Source organism: Lagenorhynchus albirostris, chromosome 7 (genome assembly GCF_949774975.1).
Source record: "Lagenorhynchus albirostris chromosome 7, mLagAlb1.1, whole genome shotgun sequence".
NCBI lineage: Eukaryota > Metazoa > Chordata > Mammalia > Artiodactyla > Delphinidae > Lagenorhynchus > Lagenorhynchus albirostris.
Genome location: NC_083101.1, coordinates 102,542,464 through 102,558,370, shown reverse-complemented (window position 1 = coordinate 102,558,370; position 15,907 = coordinate 102,542,464). Strand labels below are relative to the sequence as shown.

Sequence of the window (15,907 nt, the reverse complement as noted above, 5' to 3'; positions counted from 1 at the left end):
GTGACAACTTCCTTCCACTACCCTTTCTTGATCAGTCAATCCCACTGCCATAAGAAAAACAGTAACACCCTGTCTTCAAGTCACCCATTAAAACAAGAGAGCATGCACAAAATAGAAAGAGGAAGGTACCCTGCCCAGAGGGAGTGGGAAACACAGCAGAGAATGCCCTCTTGTTTCCTGCTGGGTCTGTGAGACCCCTTGCACCTTCCTTTTCTGAGGAACGGTCTGAAGGAATTGCAGACTGGGACTGGAATTCCAAACAGTGCATTCATTACAATAAAATCCCCTACTGCAAAAATACTGAATACCCTATGGAGTTCATTACAATAGCACGTGACCTGTATTTCTACCCAGCTAAGTCTCAAATTCTCTGGGAAATACAAAAAAATTGTTTTAAATTAAAAAAAATTAAAAAGCTCAGGGGGATACCATTTCATCAGTTCAGTTGCTTGTGTCTGAAAACACCCTTCTCTGATTTTTCATTTTATTTTTTAAACTAGTCTGATGTGGCTGGGCCATGCCACGGAGCAATCACTTGCCAGAGACGTTAAAAAGAAATAAAGTCAAACCTCTCAGTCAAGTTGACTTGCATGACGGCCAACGCAGAGTATCAAAAACCTGCATCTTTACTGTTTTTGCTCTCACACCACTTCAAAAATGGCCAAACAGATGTTTTTTCAATTCCACATACAAACTTCACTTCCTGGCGGTAGCAGTATGTGCCAAGTTCCAGCTCAGTGCAAGTTTTTATGGCTGAATTCTAAACCCCTGACAATAGGAGGTTATAATGAAACGCTGACAGACCCCTTAGCGCCAACAAATGCAATGGCTCGATGCAAAGGAGGATGTGTGCCTGGTGAGTTCCAGCTGGGACGGTGCAAGCCAATCAATCCTTAGAAGAAGAAAAGTGGTTTTTCCTTAACTCCCCATGTTCACAGAGATTTCTGGGCTAGAAGTGCTTGCCTTTACTTTGGCCTCTATCCACAGAGAGAGGTGTCCAGAGAAATTTTCAATTTCAAGTATGTGTGATCCACTTTCCTAAAACAGTACACGCTGGTGTCCCCAAAGATGTTCTACTCAACAAGCCTGCAACACCCAAGGGACCACTTCTTCCAAAGTAGAATAGCCACCAAGCACACGCAAAGTTTGGAACAGGATCCATACAGACAGGATCCTTCATCCCTGGCCTCAGGGATTCCTACTTCAGTTATATAGTCTCAGAGTCTGTCCCAGGCCTCAATATTTTCATGTTTTCAAAAATAAATATCAAGACGTTTTCTGTTGTAGAGTGTTAAATGATTATGGTAGAACATTTAGAACATGTGGAAATAGTTTTTAAAAGAAAGTACACTCCCATCGTAAAAAAACACCTTGTTAATATTTTGGTGTACTTCTATTGTCTTTTTCTTCAGAAAGGAAAAAAAAAATATCCTATGACAATTGTAACATTCTCACTGTAGGCGCATTGAAAAGCACGCCTATGTAAAAAAGAAAAGAAAAATGACACTGTTTCTATGCAGAGATAACCACGGTTAACTTTTAAAGTATAGCCTTGCAGTTATGGATAGATACATCCTGAAAATTACAGCGTCTGCTCTGATGCACAGCTGATGGGTTTCAGCCATAAGATCAATGAAGAAGAGAGCAGAAGAAAGATGGCAAAATTCTCAGTCACAGATACGAAGCTAGGCGCCATAAAAATCCATCAGTGCAGGCCTGTGTCCTAAGAACGGAGAACAGACATGAGGAGTGGCGTTTGCATTGCAAAGTTAACTACAGTCAACGAGCTTCTCCCAGGAATCTGTGAAAGAACGGTTAACAGACAACCTTGTTTACAGGCAGTTAAGCCTTAGATCAAAGAGGCACATTAACGTCCAGGAAAGCTATTATGCCTATTGCTCAGGATTATATTCTTTTTTCCCAAAGAAGCAGAGATTTTCCGTTTGTTTCTTTTAACAGCTTTTGCTGCTTTCTGCTACATCAAAAGTAATACACGGTCATTGTAGGAAATTTTGAAAATACAGACAAGTGAGAGAAAGAAATGTAAGAATCTTCACAATTCTGTCAGCCAGATATCGTCATTAAAAATTTGGATGTGTATCACATCCTTCTAGACTTTTTCTTCGTGTATTTTTAAAAAACTAAAAGTGGGCTCATTGTCTGTGTTATTATGTAATCTGCTTTACTCATCTGAGGAGGTGTATCTTTCCATGCCATTAAATATTCTTCTCCAATATTAGTTTTAATGTTTGCATAGTGGTCCATTTTATGGACCTAATATAGTTTACCCTATTGCTGGTCACTTCACTTATTTCCCAGTTTTTCAAGACTATAAAAACGCCCTTGGATTTTTTTTTTTTTGCACATTTATGATTATCTCCTTGGGATTAATTTCTAGAAATTAAATTACCGGGTTAAAAATATGCACATTTTCAAATACTTTGATACATATTATTGAAGTCCCTCCAGAGAGGTTAGTACTCCCCTTAGAAAAGGAATAGTATCTGTTTCCCCGCCCTCTTAAGTTTTTCTTAATCTTTATCAATTTGGCAAGTGGAAAATAACATCTCATTACTGTTTTAATTTACATATGATTACTAATCGGTTTGACCATTTATAGGTCTATAAAGGCCTTTTGGTCATTTTCAGTTTTCCTTCTGTGACATTCCTTTTCACTTCCCTTGCCCATTTTTCTAGTGGGATGTTCTCTGATTAATTTATAAAAACTTATTAGCTACTGAGAATCTGAATATATCTAAATAATGATGACAGATATTTTTCCTAATTTGTCATTTGCCTTTTCTGTATGTGTTATAGAAATATTTTTGTCATGTCTTACGATGTTCTGTTTAGGTTTGGGGGTTGAAAGCATTAGGTAAATTACATAACTTCCTAATTTTTCTACTAGCTCCTTCATAATTTTGCTTTTACAAATAACTGTTTAATCCACTTAGATTTACTTTCGTGTTTAACACGAGGAAGCACTCTAAATTTTGTCTCCAAATGGCTAGCGTATTGTTCCCATGTGTTTATTTCCCCACTAATTTGAAATGTCACCTTTATTAAGTTCTAATTCTCATGTATACTCAGGTCTGTTTCTGGACTCTATTTTCGCCAAGGATTTGTCTGCCTATTTCTATGCTAGTATAACACTGATTTCATTTGTGTAGGCTTATCATAAGTTTTAATATCTGTTAAGACAAATGCCTCCTTAAAAAAATTTTTTTTAACAAAACTTTCTGGCTCTAACAGTGTGGTGGTTGTTTTAAATAGATAAATATAGACGTTATGTTTGTTGACACACACAGATTAAAATTTCCTTTAGGCTTTTTATTATAGCCGCACTAAATTTTAAATTTGGATGTAATTTGACATTTTACAAAAATTCTGTTAAAAATATTTTAAATGGGCATGTTACAGCTCTGTGCTTATTCAGCTCTGTAACAATTCTTTTACACCACATGGTGAAGCCTGAAGTGACTCCTTTCCCACTGAGAGGTGGTGGCCATGCTAATGAGCATGCTTTTAGATCTGTTACTAAAAAAGAAGTATTTGTAGAAGTGAGTCATATGCTGAATATACATGGAATTGAGTGTGTGTGTGTGTCTAATTCACATTATAAAAACCCTCCTCTATCATGGTGTATGAGGGGAGATTCTGCTATTGCAGACTCAGAAACCAAGGTGCCATTCTGGTGCTCGCATGGATCACATAGTATGGCAGAGATTTCATGGTGGGCAGAATCAGGGGCTCCTGATTCTCAGCGTTCCTTTGGCCTCTGATTCTGTGCCTTACAGAAAGAGGAGAGGACTCACCCACCCACCCTGCTCACACACACACATTTCACTGACGCTAAAACCAAGGCTAGAAGAGGAGATTGACTTGGAACTATGAATAAGATCCATTCTCAGTGCTTAAACCTGTATCCTCTCCCATAGCAATAGTGAATTAGCCAGATTTCTTCTTCATTTGCATCTTCAAGTATTACATGAGATTCTTTAAGGATTTTTTCCTCCTTTCCAATTTTTTCTCTTGTTTATTGACATATAGTTGAATTACAATGTTGTGTTAATTACTGCGGTACAGCAAAGTGACTCCGTTATACATATATATACGTTCTTATTCATATTCTTTTCCATTATGGTTTATCATAGGATATTGAATGTAGTTCCCTGTGCTACACAGTAGGACCTTGTTTATTCATTCTATATATATCGATACCACCATTTTTTTCTTTTGATTCATATTACTTGTGGAAAGACCGAGATGTATTTGGATGCTTCCTTCTGCACTGCCCTTTAAATCAGGACCACTTCAGGATAAGAAGTTTTTAGATGAAGCTCTTTTTTTTTTTTGAAGTCTTTGGTTTGTCGTACGGCTGTAAAAGACATCATATTGGAGGTACGCTGTATGATTGCTTTATATAGGCAATTTGTGAACACAGCCCAAAGTCTACCTTTATATGGAGAGGGGGGAAATGGGGATGGAGTCTTCCACAGGATATCAGAACACTGGACCTTCAATTCACCTCGTACTTGGTCTTTGAACCATAACTCGTACTCATGTTCTCACTTTCAGATTTACTTTGTGGAGTATCTGGACCACTGATGATATGAAGTAGAGGTCAGCACTCTTAGCCTTTGTCACGGCCTTTGCCATTACATTCCAGTAATCCTTTTACCAAGTCATGTGACTTGGACAGTTCAGAATTCTGGACAGTATGCTAAAATGAGCCCCTGAAACTTGACCTCATACTATAAAATGCTATCTCGAACAATTCTACCCTTGTGAACTCAAGTTTACCCCTTTCTCGAGCAAGCTGAACCTGGGAGGAGATTATTTTCTCGTATGATGTGACTTGGTGGAGTGTCTGACATTAAGACATGGGGCCCTTCGTTGTGTAAATTGCCTTTGTTTTTCCTGGAAATCCACAACACTTAGTTTTTGGCTTCCTTTAAGTCAGTTTAATGTTAATATTGGTATTTTTTTCTACACATCACATCAGAGGAGGCTGACTTGCAGCTTTATTTCCCAGGAGCTCTGAAAGTAGAGGAAGAAGGAGGTAATCTCTTAAATGTTAATAAACTTTTACATTTAATGAGGAAGTGGCCCATAGAGATGGTGCACTCAGAGAAGATGCCAACCCGACAGATCAAACCTCTGGTGCCCTGAGAATTGCCAGGGAAGCACATGGCTCCCAGACAGGACTACTTTTTAGGGTAAAAAAAGAGGTTTCTGATTTTTAGTAGACTGGATAATTTTTCAGCTGTTGGTCTTAGCCTTCTCTTGTCGAGCTTCTACTTGTGGATTAAGACCTATCAGAATTTCATCTCCTGCTGACACTTTCCTGACTCTTCCAGGCAGAAAAGCACTCTGCCCGCTGTATCTCAGGGTCGTGGACACTCCTCCAACAGGACAATGACCCTATTAGTTTTTTTTTATTTGTTTATTCCTCCCATGGGACAAGCCAGGGACCTTGTCACATTCAACTTCTTTTTGAATCCCTGGACTCAGGAACAATGCCTGGAATAAATTCGTAATTTCTCAAGCAATGTGTAGAGGTTGTATGTACTGAAGAGAGAACGTAACTCCTAGATCTTTCTCTTTCTAAAAAAGGATTGTGCATTTGCTTTCCAGTCATGTCATCAAGTCCCACTGTTGGATCTTCCAGCACGTCCTCCATCCTCCCATTTTCCTCTTCAGTTTTTCCTGCTGTCAAACAGAAGAGTGCCTTCGCCCCCGTCATCAGGCCCCAAGGCTCCCCTTCACCTGCTTGCTCCAGTGGCAATGGAAATGGATTCAGAGGTAAGCAAAGTAGCACCGTGGGTATCGGCATGATACGTGTGCCACAGGGTCCGCAAGGTAAGAGCAAACAGCTCAGCATCCTTCTGTATCTCTAGTCATTTACCTACAAGGAGATGCTTTGGTGTTTTCATCATGAGACCCGAATGACTTGTACAACTGGGCTAGTTCTCTATCCAAGAGCAAGATGGGGGAATAACAGAGAAGTCGGACAACTCTGCAAGGACACAAATTAACTGTGGTGGGGTCACATATACCCTCTAGGGGCATCGGACTCCCCAGACCTCTGCTTTTCACAAGGCCATGTCACTATTTCCCAGAAGGTGCCTGGCCAACCACAGCAGATGCTACATGGTGACTACTGCTTACCGAATCAGTTTGCCATCTGCAGTGCATTCCCAGTCCCATGGCACGAATGGACAAGATCCGTCAGGAGCCACGAGCAAGTTCTGAGAATTCTGGTTACATGCTGGTCAAATTGATAGCAGGTGCCTGATCAGGGGTGGGGTAGGGAAGAAAGAAAAAAAGACATACTGGATCTAAGAACAAACATTAATATCCCCCGTCAAACCCATTTTTGAGCAATGTCCTAAAATATAATATGACATGACATAGCACGAATGTGATGAGTACATGAGAATCTAATCATCTCATTGTGAATGGGAGGCAGCTGATGGCAAAAGAGCAAATTGGAAACTGCTGAACGCCAGGGAGCTTAACGACCCACATTATTTTTAGGCAGCTCCCTGCGTCTTGACATGAAAACATTCACGACAAGCAGTGTTGGATAGAACCAAAGAGGGCAGAGGTTTGGTTTGGTTAACCCCTCGTGGATCAAAGCCTCTGAGGTCAGCAGAGCCTCGAATGGGCTGTGCTGTCCCTGGAATGGCATCTGCCTAGTGGCTTTATGATTGCGCAGGGGTTCCCGAGCCTCTGGGGACACCCGTGAGGGTGCACTCGCCCGTTGTGGCCAAGCACGGCTCTGGGAGGTACGTCAGCTTCCTGACACATCCTACCATTAGAGCGATGGTACCTCCTTGAAGTCAAGTGACTTGACAGACAAACTGTGAAATAAGAGTTGAAAGCCCAGCCCTCACAAGAGCCCCTAAAAATTCTTTTGCTTCTAACTAGACAAAGCAGCTGGGTCTACATGCCGCCCAGCATGGGAATAGTTGGAAACATCTGTATATTTGAATGAAAAAAATATATATATATATGTATTTGCTTTTTATCCAGATGTCAGATCCAGAGAGAAACAGGCTCAGCCTGTAGCTGAGCGTCTCCACCTGCCGCACCTCCCAACAAGGGCCAGTGGTTTCTAGCCTGTCATTAGGGGACATGCTCAGAACTTTTCCCACGATGGCTTCACCTCCAGACTGGGATAGGAAACAATTGCTGAATTTTTGCTGCCTATTCCCCTCCCCTATCTCCCCTTCAGCAGTATGACTCCCCTTTCCAAGTACTATGGTTTCAGTCATGTCCCTTAAACCTGGCAGGGTTGCCGCAACATGGATGGACCTAGAGATTGTCATTACTGAGTGAAGTAAGTCAGAAAGAGAAAGACAAATATTGTATGATATGGCTTACATGTGGAATCTAAAGAACGGGTACAAAGGAACTCGTACCTATCTACAAAACAGAAATAGAGTCACAGATGTAGAAAACAAACTTATGGTTACCAGCGGGTAAGGGGAGGAGGGACAGATTGGGGGATTGGGATTGACATATACACACTCCTATATATAAAACAGGTAACTAATAAGGACCTACTGTAGAGCCCAGGGAACTCTACTCAATACTCTGTAATGGCCTATATGGGAAAAGAACCTCAAAAAGAGTGTATACATGTATATGTATAACTGATTCACTCTGCTGTACAGCAGAAACTAACACAGCATTGTAAATCAGCTAAACTCCAAGAAAAATTTTTTAAAAACCTGGCGGGGGCCACACAGGTTTCGTTGGGGAAATGCAGAGTGAGAGGCCCAACAAAGACTAAGGGCAAAGGGCAAGCGCAGGTGCAGGAGGAGAACAGGAGGGGTACAGCCCTTCCTTCATTCCAGGCAACTCCTGCCCATATTTTCAGCTTCACTTGGAGGAAGAAAAGTGCAACTGGACTGCCACTTGCCGCCCCTCCCCCAGCCCCTCTCTCACACAGGGACTGAGTCAGGGGAGCAGAGCTGGTTGACTCAGACCCTTCTGGGTCTGTGCTGTCCAGGGAGACCCATCTGTGGGGCCTGTCCAGCTTGCAGCCCTCAGGGAGGCCAGGACAAAGCTTTCACTGGCAGCCATGGCCTGGAATCCCCACCCTGCTAGTGGCTGCAGGCCCAAGGGCCCCTGTGGTGTCACCTGGTCAGGGTGCAGTTGTCCCAAAGAGCTGGGACGGTCTGTGTGGTCACAGCAAGGTTTCCTGGTGGAGGCAGCAGCAGCTGAAATAGCCAGAAGACCCCCTCTAGGGTCCTCAGCCATGCGAGCTTCTGGCACTACCAGTGACAGAGTGTCTGAGCAGCACATTCTTAACTGTGTGTGCAGGAGTGACAACTGAGTTGGTTACACACGGACACAGGTCCTGGGCTCTAGTTCATTTCTACAGAATCACTGAGAAGTCCTGAGCCTCTTTGAGGTCCTACAACTCCTCCGAATTGCCCTGGTGATTTTAACCTTGAGGAGAAGGATGGGGGCCGGGATGGAGGAGGAAACGGTGGAGGGGAAGCAGACAGCAACACTTAAATTAGGAGCTGGAGACTGAAAAACAAAGAACTATGAAAATACAAAGTGGTGTGTGGAGAAATAGGAGAGAATTCCGAGGGGAACCACAAAGGCTACCAGCTGTGGGAAGAACACGGAACTTGACTTCAACAGACCCTGCAGGCTGTACCAGGGCATCCCTACCAGTCACTGTCATCGGAGAGCCTCAGTCTCCTAGCCTGTTAAACAGGAGAACTGATGGCTCTATCCCAAGGTGGTTGAGAAGCAACGTGTGCGAAGAAGTAGGAAAGGTGAAGGACTTTTCATACATGGAGCTGACAGGGGATGCCTTCCAGAAGCCTTCACTCTGGTTCTTCCTCATCTTGGACCAGTGACTCAGCAGTTCAAGGTCCAGCATCACCACGTGTCCCGTTGGTGCAGAGAGGGAGAGAGCCACGCTGACCTTGAATACGCTGCCTGCAATCACTGAATGAAGGGATCCTGGGGTGACGGGGGCTGAGTGGCAGGACACTCCATCTCTTTAGGGACAGTGGGAGGGTGTAAATGTGGCCCGAGGCGGAGGGTGATCACAGGCTGAGAGGGAGTTTCTTTCCGCTTGCTCTAAGCTGAGGTGGTTTTAGTCACCCGCAGAGGGACTGTGCAGCCAACACTCTCCGAGACTCGCTGACTGTGCCTTGATCCCACGTGCAAGATGCTGAACCAAGTGCCTTCTAGGAATTATCTCGTTCCAGCCTCTCGTGTGACCCAAAGGCGAAGGTCATACTGGTATCACCATTTTTAGTTAAGGAGCTTGCCCAGGGCCACACAGCCAGTGACTGATGACTTGAACTCAGACATTTTGACCCCAGAGCCTGCACTCCGACAGCCCGCTGTCTCTCTGGGGACAGAAGTAGTATAGGTCTTCTCTTCACCGTTCGCCCGTACCACCTTTCCACCTGGACCGAAGAGGGATTATTACATTCCCATGAAATGTCAAAGGTAAAAAGAAATTGGACAAAGTGCAGTTAAGGATTCTCCCAAATAACTGCTGCTTTCTGTCTGTTGGCTACGGTTTCTACAAGCAAAAAGTCAGGGTCACCACGGAGCAGAGTGCAGCCCACGCAGTGCCTGGTGTGAGACCAGGGAGAAGGAAAATGCATGAAATCTGTTCTTCAGTCGTGCAGTGGATCTTGTTCTCGGAGAGGCTCTGCCCTTTTAATAAGCTCCTTAGATAACTCTCTGAGGACGCAGGAAAAGGAAGGGGCTGATGAGTCTGAAGTGTAATAGACAAGTTAAAGTTGAAAACGTGAGCCCGAAACCTACTGCTGGGGAGCTATACGTGCAGTGTTCATTTTCCCCACCTTCTACCTCATTTATCAGGCATTCACAGTTGATGAGTACAGATCGTCGAGATAATAGTATACACTGTGCCGGATTCGTTTTCCAGCTCCCTCCAGGACAAAAAAAAAAAAAAGAATAAAATAAAATACCTCCTACACTCTGGGATAATTGCCAGGGTTGCTATATCTCCAAATCATTGGGGAGTGTCCAGAACTGAACTGCCTTTATTGAAAAGTTACATCGATTCAATATATAGTAATACAGGCAAAAATAATTAAGTGTTTGCTCGCCGCTGTGTAAGACCTTAATCTGGATCTCACAAACATTCAATAAAGGCTGTATGGTCAGGGAAATAGATGGCTGACAATTTTGCCTGAGAAGACTGGCTGGCAAGGAGAGAAAAGGGAAGAGGAGAGGGATGGGGGAAGGGAGGGGTGGGGGAGAGAGGAGGGAAGGAGGGAGGGGGAGAGAGAGAGACGTGTTGGAAGAAGCAGGAAGAATTTTGTCCATTTGCTTATCAGGTTAGTGAACACCGTTCAGCAAAATGCTTCTATGATGTTTGATAAGCCCTTTAGATGAGGCTTAGACAATAAAACTCACAGGATCAAATTCTAGATGCAGTGTGAAGTCTGGACACAAGGAAACTATTCTGCCAGTTTCCAAGAATGTGAAAATTTGACGGGTTCATCACCCGAAAGCCAAGGCCAGAGGGTTGCGTTTTGCTGTGTGAGTTTTCCACATTGTGCTGATGCTGCTTTATTTCTCATATCGAGGGGAAACCTTGGACCTGATGCCACCCAGACAGGCATTTGCAGTATCCTCTTGACAGAGGGGCGCTGGACACTGCGCTTGGATTGGGGGTGAAGAGTAGAGATTGGGGTGACTCCCAAATTAGGAACTCAATTAAGTCTTTTGTTCTAGTGGATCAGCATCCCTTAGTGAATGGACATCACGTACAGCTGTGAGCCCCAAAGGAAGATGAGCTAGTTAGGAAAAAAAAAAAACTCATCCAATTTCAGCTAGGATGGACAGAAAGTCCGATTTGTTATAAACCATGCCTAGTAAGTAACTCAATAGGCTTGGCACCTGGAATATATTTTCCTCTTCCAACCATATAATCTAGAAATTATTTTAGTCTAAGAGTGAAAAATATATTAGACATATATTACAATTTAGTTTACACGTTTATGTCTCTTATGTCATGTATACAACCTGTTAATGTAAAGCAAAACATAATTTCTGGCCTCCCAAGCAAAACTTCAACAAGCTTTGTTTATGTTTCAGTGATTCAGTAAGGCTCTGGTGCCTCTCATTGGCTGTCTGCTAGACCAGACCTGGAGAAAATGGGTTCCCATATCCGCTAAGGGCACCATCTCCCTGGACGGTACCAGACTGTCCATCCCAGGCCCCGCCCCTCTCTCTGGTTTCTAGACCTTAATGTAAAGAATCTCTAAGTCTCATGCCTGTGCCACTCTTCCCTTGCAGCCATGACCGGACTTGTCGTGCCCCCAATGTAAAGAAGAGGAAGAACTGCTTTCTTATAGCACAAAACTGCTTACTCTGATGGACCAATAATGAAGAAAGCACTAGGAGCTCTCTGGGGAAAGTTGTGCCCCAGGTGAACATGATGGACAGATCTGGGTTTGCAAGGAGCTGCCTCTTACCTGGTCTCACGTTTCTTGTGTAGCTCTGATGGTAACTACACAAACTGACCCTCTTGGGAACAAGGACAAAAGATGTCATTGACGTAGTCAGTGCTAAGAGCAGAAATGCAATTCTTTGTTATGAACATTATGAGAACCACCTTCCTATGTTTGTAAAATATTTAAGAAAAAAAATTGGCAAACGATTCATGCTTAATATTTTGGATACTATTTGTTTTTCTTTGTAGGAAAAAAAAGTTGAAAGTTTCTATTTTCTATGAAGCCTTTCAGATACCAATTTAGTTTATGCAGAAAAAAAAATTGAACAAAACAGGGTACCAGCATGGAAGACTTTCTTAAAATGAAACCTGAATTGAATGATGAAATGTTGTTGTATGTGTGTTTGCTTATAGTTTAATCTCTTTAAAAAACAAACAAACAAAAAAAACAAAAAAAAGGGAAAAATTTTAAAATGTTTTACAATTATTTAAATAAATAAACGTGTAACTTATTGTAAGTAGAGGTAGAAATTAAGACCTTTTTGGAAGAGAGAGGAATTTCTCTTCCTGATGTAAAATGGAAGTGATGCAAACATGTAGTAACAAGTTTAAAAGGTGTGTGATTATTACTGCAGTTACTTACTAGACTCTTATCCCCCATCCCGCATCCCCCTCTTTTTCCATCATTTTACTGACCCACAGGCAAGAACATGTATCTTATATGGAACCACCTGATGCAGAAACGATGCAAGTCCATGCACGTACACAAATACTCAAACCCATCAATCCACTCCCAGCTCCGTCTGCTTTCTAAATAGTCTACATGTCCCTTTAGGTATTCACTCTTTGTGAATACATAATTTTTAAAATTTATATTAGCGTTCAACATTCTCCCCTGAGCAGTGCAGAGAACTCCCATGTTTTAGTGTGTCCCCGGCTTTGCATCCCAGGGAAAGACGGGTCTCACCTTAAAGACAGCCAAAGCCATGTGACTTTCCCAAACAAGTGGCCTCTGTGGAATCTCCCTTTCAGAGCCCCTCCCTCCCTCCTCTTTGGTTACGTGGTTCAGCACAGAGATTTAAGCCCCACAGAACTTCAGAAACTGGATTTGAAGACGGTGACTCTGTTTCTTGGACTCTTCATCGTCAATCTTAGGATGTTCACATCCTTTCTTCTCGCTGCAGATCTCCCCTTTCATGGCATTAAACTCACTTGAAAAAAATATGTATTCAACTTGACACCGTTTCCGGGCAAGAATGTGATGGGGTGCAGAAGAGGCATGTTAAAAGCCCTAATCTCTCTTCTGATCTTCAAAGAAATGGAAACCTAGATTCTTAGCAGGGTCAGAGAGTAGGGGCACCTGTGTTCCAAGCAACGCATTTCCTCAGGCCTGCAACAGGCACTCGTAAGTTCTGGGACTAGCTCTTAGCAGGAGAAACCTTGCAGGAACTGCTAACATGGAGTAAAGTCTTGAAAGCCTGTGTGATCCTGGAGATGTATCCAGAATTATCTGGATTGCCAACAAGGATGTCATTTTTGTCCAGACCAGGGTTCTCCTTGCTGACTCATTGGCACCACAGTATAGTCTATATACAGACTTCAGTTTGGGCTTCTTGGTTGGGGTTCTATTAGAAATTGATGCAGCTCTGCTGGAAAAACATGTTTAGTGCATCTGAGCCAATTCTGGACAACTTCATAAATTCAGCCTCCCTTCCATTTGCTCACACCTATTCAACCCCCAACGGTCTTATTTGCCTTTAATCTATTCTAGAACTACCCAATATGACCCAAATATTATTTCTACGCACATGATAATCCAAGGGTTTGGAAACCTGGCATACTCGTAATTCCTGCTGACCGTCCCTGTCCCTCCTAGTCAGGGCTTAAAGCACCAAAAAAAACAGGGAAACACACAAGAGAACTTTCCCCAGTGAAAAATCTGATGGGAGAGGAAGAGTGTGGATGACAAACATCACCATCCAAAAGTGAAAGCAGAACAAAACTAAGCATGTTTAGACCTGGATTTGAGCCAATCCAACATAAGGAAATGTTTTTTTTTAAGTAGCATTGCTTTTAGAATCTGTGAAGTTTGCTCTTGCATGAAGATGAGTGCAGTACTGTCTTCAAAATGATTGTAGAATTTCTTGATAGCTTTACACCGAAAAATGTGTGTAACTAAATACCAGACATCCTTGACCATTCAGCTAGAACCTCAGCAGTGACAGATCTATTTAAGTGTACAAATGTGTGTAAGGATGATTTTTAGTGTACTAATAAATTAAAAACAAAGCTACTCTGTCCTCTTTAGTCATTGCTGTTAAATCATTCCGGTCCCAGGTTATTTTTGTGCCACTTGGAATAAGTATTTCTATAGGTAACTACAAATTCTATCCTATCTTTGTAAAAGGAGCTGTGTTAAGATTTTTCACTTAAAGGGACAATTTACTTCATTATTTATCTCATTTTTGGTTATATCATCGTATTTTCCCCCAGTTTTTCTTTGCACATTTCAATATGCATGGTTTAAAAACCATCCCCTTCTCTACCTTTTGTACAGTAAGGTCTCATTTTCAAACTGTATAGTTTCATTTTATCGTTTTGCTTTGTCAGTTATATACAGTATAAAGTTGCTATGCACAGAGCTTTTTGTAAAGACAGCTTTTTTGTTTACTGTTTTTAATGGTCTTACTTATGAAAGAATATCTTGTTTGTAAAATGAATATGTCTACTTCAGTTTTAAACTTTAAATTATCCTAACAAAAAATAAAATTTTTGTACTGTAAAAATAATTGGAACTTGGCCTTTTTTAAAAAAAATGACTTATTTTATTTACTTTATTTTTGGCTGCATTGTTGCTGCACACGGACTTTCTCTAGTTGCGGCGAGCGGGGCTACTCTTCGTTGTGGTGCGCGGACTTCAGTACTTGTGGCTCACAGGCTCAGCAGTTGTGGCGCACGGGCTTGGTTGCTCCGCGGCATGTGGGATCTTCCCAGACAAGGGCTCGAACCCGTGTCCCCTGCATTGGCAGGCGGATTCTTAACCACTGCGCCACCAGGGAAGCCCGGGCTTTTTTTTTTTTTTTTGAAGTGGAAAAAATTGAGTTTGGGACTTATTCTTAAGTTTGGGGATTTTCTCATAGCTGCGAGTCCCCGAATTCTGGTTGAGGAAATCTTACTATTATCTTTTGCTTACATGGAAAGTGTTCTGAGGTGCTTACCTGGAAGAGGAAATTCGTATTACTTTAGGCCATTTTTCTGTATGTATTTATTTATGTATCCATCTGGTCAAATCCCTTCATAAAAACTCAATGATCCTACATCCAGTGTTGGACTTTTTGGGGTAGGTGAGTAGTCTACTTAGATTTGAAACTGCAAAATTGAACAAATGTTAAAGGCTGATCCATCAGACACTGAGGCTGGACACAGACGTGATGCTTATTTTTAGATCATAGGAAGAGAACAAGACACATGCCTCTGGAAGGAAATAATTTATAGAAAATAGCTCATACAGGAAGATGGAAGCGCTGTAGGAGCTCAGAGAAGATGGTGATCACAGAGAGCCGGAGTGGTCAGAGAAGGTTCCATGGGGGAGGCAGGGCTTGATGGGGCCTTCAAAGGATGGCAGAAATGTTGCAGTAGAGGTTGGCAGTGAGCACTGCAGAGGGGAAGGCCATCATGAAAAAGGCAAGTAAAGGGAAATTCACAAAGCACCTTTAGGAGAATGTGATTCTGAGCACGATTTTTCCACCAGACTATTCACAAGCACACTCATAATAGGACTATCTGATTTCTTTTACAAGGGTATAGAGATCTGCAAGGAACACATAAATTGTGCTCCTTGCATAAGTGGGTGAGACGCTATTTCTAAGCACTATTCTGAGAAAGCCACTGTGGTTTTGCTTTTTTCCATGTTGACCGGCTCTCTGCGTAGACTGTGCCTCCCCTGGGTCTTTGCCTGGTGCCTTCTCAGCCTTCAGGCCACAGTTTAAGTAGCATCTACTCAGGGAGGACTTTGCTGACCTCCGATCGTGCAGATTTCCCACCTAGTCTCTTTAGCTGGCCTCTGTTTGTGTCCTTGTAATTTGTATTCATTTGTGGTCCACTTTCACTCGAAGGCTCATAAGAACAGGGCCCTTATCTGTCACAATCCTGGATGTGGAGCTCAGGGCCCAGTGCCTGAGATGCCTCACGAATACTTGTTAAATGAGCAAAAGAGAGACTGAATTCTGATCCCTAGAGGCAGCCCTGCCTTGGCATGTGGGAGAGGTAGCTGATCTGTCACAAATGATAGGAAACAGTATCACTTTGAGAATCCACTCTTTAGGGACTATCTTGTCAGTCAGCTAATCCAAAAAAAATGATGGAGTGTGTCTATAATATAAAGTGACTGGTTGTTTAATAAATATAGGAAACTCAAAATGAGAAGGAAGTGAG

The 15,907-nt window shown here is 42.4% G+C and overlaps 1 protein-coding gene across 1 annotated transcript in view; it reads left to right on the top strand.

Annotated features, from left to right (window-relative positions):
* EBF2 (EBF transcription factor 2) overlaps positions 1 to 14,221 on the top strand; it is a 193,828-nt gene extending 179,607 nt beyond the window's left edge. Inside the window, exons 15-16 of the mRNA XM_060155686.1 lie at positions 5,638 to 5,805; positions 11,317 to 14,221. Coding sequence (XP_060011669.1) covers positions 5,638 to 5,805; positions 11,317 to 11,348 — 200 coding nt within the window. The 3' untranslated portion in view covers positions 11,349 to 14,221. The remainder of the gene's footprint in view (positions 1 to 5,637; positions 5,806 to 11,316) is intronic.
* Positions 14,222 to 15,907: the final 1,686 nt, after the last annotated feature.